At 40.4% G+C, this 8,351-nt stretch overlaps 1 protein-coding gene across 1 annotated transcript; it reads right to left on the bottom strand.

Moving 5' to 3' along the window:
• Positions 1–4,006: 4,006 nt before the first annotated feature.
• Positions 4,007–5,074, bottom strand: LOC143022665 (serine/threonine-protein kinase pim-3-like). The gene has a single exon (XM_076180996.1). The coding sequence runs from the start codon at positions 5,072–5,074 to the stop codon at positions 4,007–4,009; it is 1,068 nt and encodes a 355-aa protein (XP_076037111.1).
• Positions 5,075–8,351: the final 3,277 nt, after the last annotated feature.

Genomic DNA, 8,351 nt, shown 5'->3' with positions numbered 1-8,351 from the left:
AACTCCACACTTCCCAACCACTCCATCGATTGGACCATTTCCCACTCTAGCATTAAGGTCTCCCAGTACTTACATACACACATAAAATAAATGACATTTCGAGTCCGGGGTAGTGTCACGATGAGGGTAAAGTTGAGACGACCATCTTCAGATTTCTCTGGAATTCTCAGTAATATCCCGGCGGCGGCGTGGCTGGGCCATTCGTCTCCACCCCGAGCTCACCATGTTACAGTTATGGCACCGTTAGTTAAAGCCGAGCACATATACGACCTGCTCCATGAATACGGTGAGTAAAATAGTTTTCACTCCCGTGTACACAGGAATTGTTGCTTGCCGCGCGTGATACAATGTCAAGTGTCCGTTGCCCTTTAGAAATACTAATGTTGGGGCATTCGTCAATTAATGCTGATTCAACTATTTTTCTCCTGAAACCGTAGTGGGATTTGAACACTATTCTGGCCTTACCCCAGTCGAAAGAGTGATTCTTATTGTTGACATCATGAAACACGGCCGAATTTTCTTGCCCATACCTAATTGACCTTTTATGTTCTGCCAGTCTAGTGTTCAAGTCTCTCCCGGTTTGACCCAAGTACACCAAATCACAATTTTGGTAGGGCAAACAATAGACACCAGGTGACTTTACTTCCTTCGGTTTTTGTTGAACGTTCACAATTTGCTTACGCACGGTGTTGGGATAGTGGTAGGCAATAGTGAGACGTTCTTAAGGAAACAACTTGGTAGAAGAACTGATGGTTTTACTATATGGAATTTTTAGTATATCTTTAAAGGAGCGGTGATAACTAGAGGGGAGAGAAGTTTTCAAATGGTTGGCCCTAGCCTTACTGAGGGCTCGGTCCAGAAACCAAAGTGGATATGCCAACTTCTTAAGTTGACATTTGGTCACCTCAATTTCTTGGTCCAGAAATTGAGGATTACAGATCCTGAAAGCCCTCAAGAAAAGACCAGAAGCAACACTTTTCTTGACGTTGTCAGGGTGATTACTAGAAAAAACTATCTTTTTTAATATGCGTTTACACCAGTTCTTTATTAGGTTGTAAATCAATTTTAGATAGAATTGTATATGAGTAACATTGTTATTTTTGTTACCCCAAAATATATATAAGAGATTTTTTTTTTCGGGATTTTGGTTTTCGGGATTTTGGCCTTTCGGGATTGTGGCCTGTCGGGATTGTGGCTGTCGGGATATTGGGTTTCGGGATTATGGCTGTCGGGATTCTGTCCAGGTCCCATATATATATATATATATATATATATATATATATATATATATATATAATATATATATATATATATATATTATATATATATACATATATATATGTATACATATATGTGTGTGTGTATATATATATAGATATATATATATATATATATATATATATATATATGCTAATAAGAACACGGGTACGTGTGTTCACTTATGCAAAGTAGACCACTGAAAAGAAACTAACGAAGCAGAGCGCTTTCGTATATTACATCTTCAGTGCAACAAGTACATAGTGATAGGAATACATAGACATTATATACATGATACAAAGGGGACTAGGACAGTTTTGAATAAGCATACCGACCAATTACCCCCTAGAGAGCGGAAGGTCATTGTCAATTATCTTACGATGGTCGGGCGACATTAGGTCACAGTCGCCAAGGGGAGCTGAAGGTCATTGTCAATTATCTTACGATGGTCGGGCGACATCAGGTCACAGTCGCCAAAGAGAGTGAAAGGTCATTGTCAATTATCTTACGATGGTCACAGTCGCCAAGGGTCACTGTTTCTACTACTTATATAGGGCGACATTAAGTCAATTTGTTGGATTACATTTTACATGATATTATCTTACTAATTTCTTGACAAATGAAATTATCAAGTTTGTACAAGCCTTTATGTAGGTTGGTATTTTGATTACTAGTGGTATGAATCAAACTGCACTCTATTAAATTTCTTGCTATTATGTTGTTGGTATAATAGATTGCCTGGGCATTACCCCAATCAACTGGATGATTATTTAATTCAATATGCTTGAATATACCACTAGACAATAGCCTTAGATTTAAAGTATATCGTAAACCAACCAATGTAAGTTCATATATTCATTATTATTCTTCTCATCCAAATAATATTAAACGTACAGTATTTGCCTCAATGTATTTAAGAGCTTTTCGTATTTGTAGTCCTGAATTTATTGATGAAGAAATCAGAAATGTTTTTAACATTGGGCTAGAATTAAAATACCCTAAGCAATTCCTTGATATTGCTTACAATTTTGCAAGGAAATCATTTTTAACTCCTCAGCCTAAATCACCTTTCAATTATCATAATGTTTTAATTTTACCATTTCAAGAAAATTTGTTAAGTATCACAGAATTATTAAAAAGGTTTAACGTAAAGGTAGTTTTTAAACATGATAGTACAGTAAAACATAAACTTATCAACAATAGTATTGAAATCAAAAAAGGATGCATTTATAAAATTCCTTGCAAAATGTGTAATCAATTTTACATAGGTCAAACTGCCAAACCCTTAAACATTAGAATTGAACAACACAAGAAAAATGTCAGGGATGGCAATAATTCTAGTGGTATATTCAAGCATATTGAATTAAATAATCATCCAGTTGATTGGGTAATGCCCAGGCAATCTATTATACCAACAACATAATAGCAAGAAATTTAATAGAGTGCAGTTTGATTCATACCACTAGTAATCAAAATACCAACCTACATAAAGGCTTGTACAAACTTGATAATTTCATTTGTCAAGAAATTAGTAAGATAATATCATGTAAAATGTAATCCAACAAATTGACTTAATGTCGCCCTATATAAGTAGTAGAAACAGTGACCCTTGGCGACTGTGACCATCGTAAGATAATTGACAATGACCTTTCACTCTCTTTGGCGACTGTGACCTGATGTCGCCCGACCATCGTAAGATAATTGACAATGACCTTCAGCTCCCCTTGGCGACTGTGACCTAATGTCGCCCGACCATCGTAAGATAATTGACAATGACCTTCCGCTCTCTTAATTGGTCGGCATGCTTATTCAAAACTGTCCTAGTCCCCTTTGTATCATGTATACAATGTCTATGTATAATATGTACTTGTTGCACTGAAGATGTAATATACGAAAGCGCTCTGCTTCGTTAGTTTTTTTTTCCAAGTGGTCTATATATATATAATATATGTGTGTGTGTGTGTGTATGTGTATATATATATATATACATATATATGTATATATATTTATTATATATATATATACATACATATATATTATATATATGTATATATATATATATATATATATATATATATGTATATATATATATATATGAATGATATGGTTTAACGTCTCAAACTCCCCCATACCGGGAGGCTAGAACGGTGCCCCCAACAGAGGACTTTGTAGCGTGGAATTTGATAAACCATGCCCTTGGTTCAACTTCGCCGGTGGCAGGATTCGAACCGCCACCTCGTCGACCTTTGACGCAAGTAAAGACGACCTAAACAGGCGATTTCATTCAGCTGAGAGGAACACCTCTCAAGGTCGGGCCTCCGACTGCGTTCTGAATATCTTGTAATCCTTCTGTTATGCCATCAGGCGATTTTATTCAGCTGAGGGGAGAGTGATCTCCCTCTGTGCGTGGCTCTTTAAGGTTAATTCCTTTACTGAACCTTTTCTTGGCCCTCTCTTTAACTCTTTATGGCTCTTTCTGACTAAGGCTTCTTTCACCTCTCTCACCGTCATGACGTAAAGAGCGTCTTTGTTCTTAAGCTCTTTTCTGTGTCTGTCTGGATGTTATACGGATGTGTTACTTCCTTCTGGTAGCCCATATGTGTGTGCCCTTTCTATGTAACTATGTATGGCTCTTTTAGACGGATTTTTTCCGGTATTCCTCGAGTTTCCATGAACTCGTTCTTCTTGAGCCGAGGGAGCCTGTTACTTCATGGCGTTGTCAGGCATATTATATTCGTACTTTTAGCAACTAAAATTGCTTCTTGACGAGTCTAATGGGCTTCATGTTTATCAGTGCTGTCCACCACTTCTTTCTTTTCTTATTGTGTTTTTGTGGCGCACTTTCCTTTTCACTTCCTTCCTGTAAAGCACGATGGGTATTCTTCTTGACTGGGGCCTGGGAGTCCTGTTTCCTCTCGCACTCCTTGAAATTCAGTTTCCTGAAGATATCTGGTGGAAAGAGCTTCGGATCGGGCGGCTCGAGCTCGTTCCCGTCCTCGGAGCGGCTAAAAGCCTTCAGCCAGGGATGGACCAAGATCCCGTGGAGGGTGGGCCGCTCCCAAGGGTCCATGGCGAAGCACTTCATAATTAAGTCGCGGCATTGCCGGGGAAGGTATTCAGGGAGAGGCGGCTGACCCTTTTCGATCTCGCTGTCCTCGTAGAAAGGGTCGTCATGGCACACCAGGTAATACAAGAGGGTCCCGAGACTCCATACTGTCGCCGGGACGTGGAGGAACTTTCCTTTGGCGATGTACTCTGGTGGCCAGTAAAACGATGTCCCGCCTGTGTGTCCTCCCTTGTAGCCTTTGATCCTCTCCCCGCATCCAAAGTCGATTAACTTTATTTGAAGCTCCCCTGAGCCTGGATCCACATAGAGCAAGACGTTCTCTGGTTTAATGTCCTTATGAGAAACGCCTGCGTTTAGACATCGTTGGACCGTCTTTACGATGTCACAAAAGAGCCGCTTGATTTGTGGATAGGGGAGCTTACCACGCTTTTCCATGTAATCATATAATGAGGTCGCTTCGGGCACAAGCTCCATAACCATGTAGAAATTGCCTTCGGAAACGAAACAATCGTGCAGTTCTATGACCCCAGGAACCGCTTGGACCTTGTGCAGTAGAGAGGCCTCCAAGGGCACTCTCGTCCCTTCGCGCCACCCCCAGTTGTCGATGAGGGAGAGAGAGGCTTCCTTGATCGCGACTTGGGTGCCGCTGGCTCGGTCCTTCGCCAGGTAAACACACCCGAAGCCGCCTTTGCCGAGAGGTTCCTGCACCTGAAATCGGTCTCTCCAATGGGTATCCTCGCTTTTCTTCATCCTTGTCCAAAGATCATCGACCCTGGGGGTGGACGCGACCGATCACGTGACCCGAGGTCGCATCACAGATTGAGTCACTCAGCGCGCTCGTGTTTACGTCCTTCGGTGAGTACGAAACGCAAATTGCTGACCAAACCGAAAATATCTGTTGATGTCAACGTTGGTCTATTTAGGAAGAAGTCCTTTTAGTATTTCTTCGTTGATAATTACTAACGTTCCCTCTAAACTGTGAGCATGTGCGCGCGCATGTATGTTTTACGACTAGCGCACATAAAGAAAAAATGTGCGCACACCAGGTTTTCAAATTATATTAAAGTCAAGTTAATAAAGAAGTTCCACACAAACATCAACTTCCAAATTCTCTCTCTCCCTCTCTCTCTCTCTCTCTATCTCTATCTCTATCTCTCTTTTCTGTTTCCAATTTTGCTCCTTTTTCTTTTCTCGTTTCGTTTCTTATTTCCATTCCGTATTTTCTCCTTCCATGTCCGTGTTTTCATTAAATCTTATTTTAGTGTTTCTTGTTTTCACTAAATCTGATTTTAGCGTTTCTATCCTATTTCCATTTTCACGTTTTTCATTCATTTACATTTTCGCTTAATTTTATTTCAGCGTTTTTCTCTTTTCTGTCTTTCATTGTTTAAACATTCCTTGTCTGTATACATGAGTGAACAAGTGTATGTGCTTGTGTGTGATGCATCACGGTCTTGGATCACGTGTTGGGCACGTGGTCGACAGCTTTTACCCTCCTAGATTAGAGCTCATGATATATGACCCGATGTGTGAGTATTCCTGAAACCTTACACACACACACACACACACACACACACACACACACACACACACACACACACACACACACACACACACACACACACACACACACACACACACACACACACACGTACACACACACAGACACACACACACACACACACACACACACACACACACACACACACACACACACACACACACACACACACACACACACACACACACACACACACACACACACACACACACACACACACACACACACACACACACACACACACACACACACACACACACACACACACACACACACACACACACACACACACACACACACACACACACACACACACACACACACACACACACACACACACACACACACACACACACACACACATACACACACAAAATTCATTGCCCATCAGAGTATGCACTTGTATATATGTATGTGTGTGTGTGTGTGTGTGTGTGTGTGTGTGTGTGTGTGTGTGTGTGTGTGTGTGTGTGTGTGTGTGTGTGTGTGTGTGTGTGTGCGCGTGTGTGTGTGTCTGTGTGTGTGTGTGTGATTGTATGTGTGTGTGTATGTATGTATGTATGAATGTGTGCACCTGTGTGTGTATATATATGTGTGTGCACTTGTGTGCGTATGTGCGTGTACAAGTAATACATATTGAATATCTTCATGTTCCTTATGCAACCTCCCAGGATATCCTTGCACTTAAGGTAAAGGTGGCTGCGTGACGTCACCCCCGTGGGGGGGGGGATCATCTCCCACGTGGTGGTTAATTTACCACGTGGGAGGGTTTTAACCTCCGAGGAAGAAGATTTGTGTGGTTTTGGGTTTCGTGGTAGTAATGGACGTTGGCATATAGGCCAGTCAATAGGGGGTTGAATAAGGAAAAAAATTAAGGAAAGCTGCAATATGCTTTATTTTCTTCCTAATGTGGTTCTTAATAATGTATTAATTTTGCACCCCTCTACCTTCCCGGATTTAGCCGCCATTTTGAAAAAATGGCGGAAAAAAACTGTTTTTTCCAAATATCTCGCTTGAAATGCATTTTACAGAGAAAGTAGTCGAACAAAAAATAATCTACATAAAATTTCCTATAATATTTGTCCCTGTCATGTTTTCCATAGGTTGCACCGTTTTTGCGCTAGAGCTGTGGAAAGATTCACATATAATATTTTATACTTTCCATTTCCGAGTTTAGTCTCGAATATCTCTACAGCTTGGTTAAGTACTGTGTATATGGTGTCATAATTGGTAGGTGGAGCATTTGTAAAGGGAAGATATGAGATCTGGGACACATCATATGGGAAGTGTGCTGTACATTTCTCCATGTAACCATTCCAACCTGGGCACTCTGCATTTTTTTGCCATTTTCCAAGTAGCCATAAAAGCTCTGTTGTTGTTACTGATACAGTAGTGGACACTGGATTGATACTTGCCAAATCCCTGACTTTTATATTCAAGAGTCCTTTTACACTTTTACTTTCAAAGGTTTTAATAGGATTATGACCAAACTGCCCAACAAACGATGCACTAGGGATCTTCGTTAATCTAGTGATTGGCTGATCTGAAGTAATATTATTCTGAGGAGTAACACACTGAATTCCTCCCATACTGTGGAATGTGTTAAATCCATCAATAGTAGAGATGTTCACATCTGCATTATCGAATACAAACTGTGCAAATGAATCATTCGGAGGTTCCTTGGCTGGATGTTGCAAAGCAGATACTTGAAAGAGTGCTGCCTCAGCATAGGACGCACATAATCCCAACGCAGAGAGCACGTTCAGTAGATGCTTAGAGCCATACTTCTGACTTAAGTGAACAGCAAGTCCTATTTGTAGAGGAGATATGAAAGAATTTGGTCTAGCTGCTGTAAGGATAGCATGTGAAATTGCTATTCCATTTTCTTTGATTTCCTTTCTTGTTTTTTAAGACTATTGTCTTAACAAGGCACTGGAGAGTTTCTGGAATAAGTGAATCCAATTCTTCTAGGAAATTTTCTGGTGGTGGATACTGATCTGCTTCGTACATCTGCGATCTTATATCTTCAGCAATTATTCTGGCGGCAGTCTTTACAATCCGAAGCCGTTCTTCCTTCTCGTCATGACTTCTATGATTTTCGTACCAAGCGTCAGTCAAAATTTTGTTTCCTGTGTCACGGAAACAGATCACTGGTTTTCTATTTTTGTTCACAGAAACAATAATATCATGTCCATATCTCTCTATCAATTCAGATTTTATGGTTTTATCAGTTGGTAGCTCACCCTCATATTCTGAAAAAATCTCACTGAAAGTAAACTGGCATTCCTCTCGATTTTCCTCCAAGTAGTTAAAAGCATGACTCATTGCCTCAGAAACCGTAGAGCTTTTGGGACGACCACGTTTCATACCAGAAGATGTTTGGTAGAATTTTTAATGCAGGCTGAATGGTACCTTGCCTCAGCAGCAACTAAATCCACTACGTTACATATACGAGTACATACTTCT

The sequence above is a fragment of the Oratosquilla oratoria genome, unplaced genomic scaffold (genome assembly GCF_046742065.1).
Source record: "Oratosquilla oratoria isolate Oo_2021 unplaced genomic scaffold, ASM4674206v1 SCAFFOLD135, whole genome shotgun sequence".
Lineage (NCBI taxonomy): Eukaryota > Metazoa > Arthropoda > Malacostraca > Stomatopoda > Squillidae > Oratosquilla > Oratosquilla oratoria.
The sequence above is the reverse complement of the archived record's forward strand: the minus strand, read 5'-3'. Positions and strand labels throughout refer to the sequence as shown.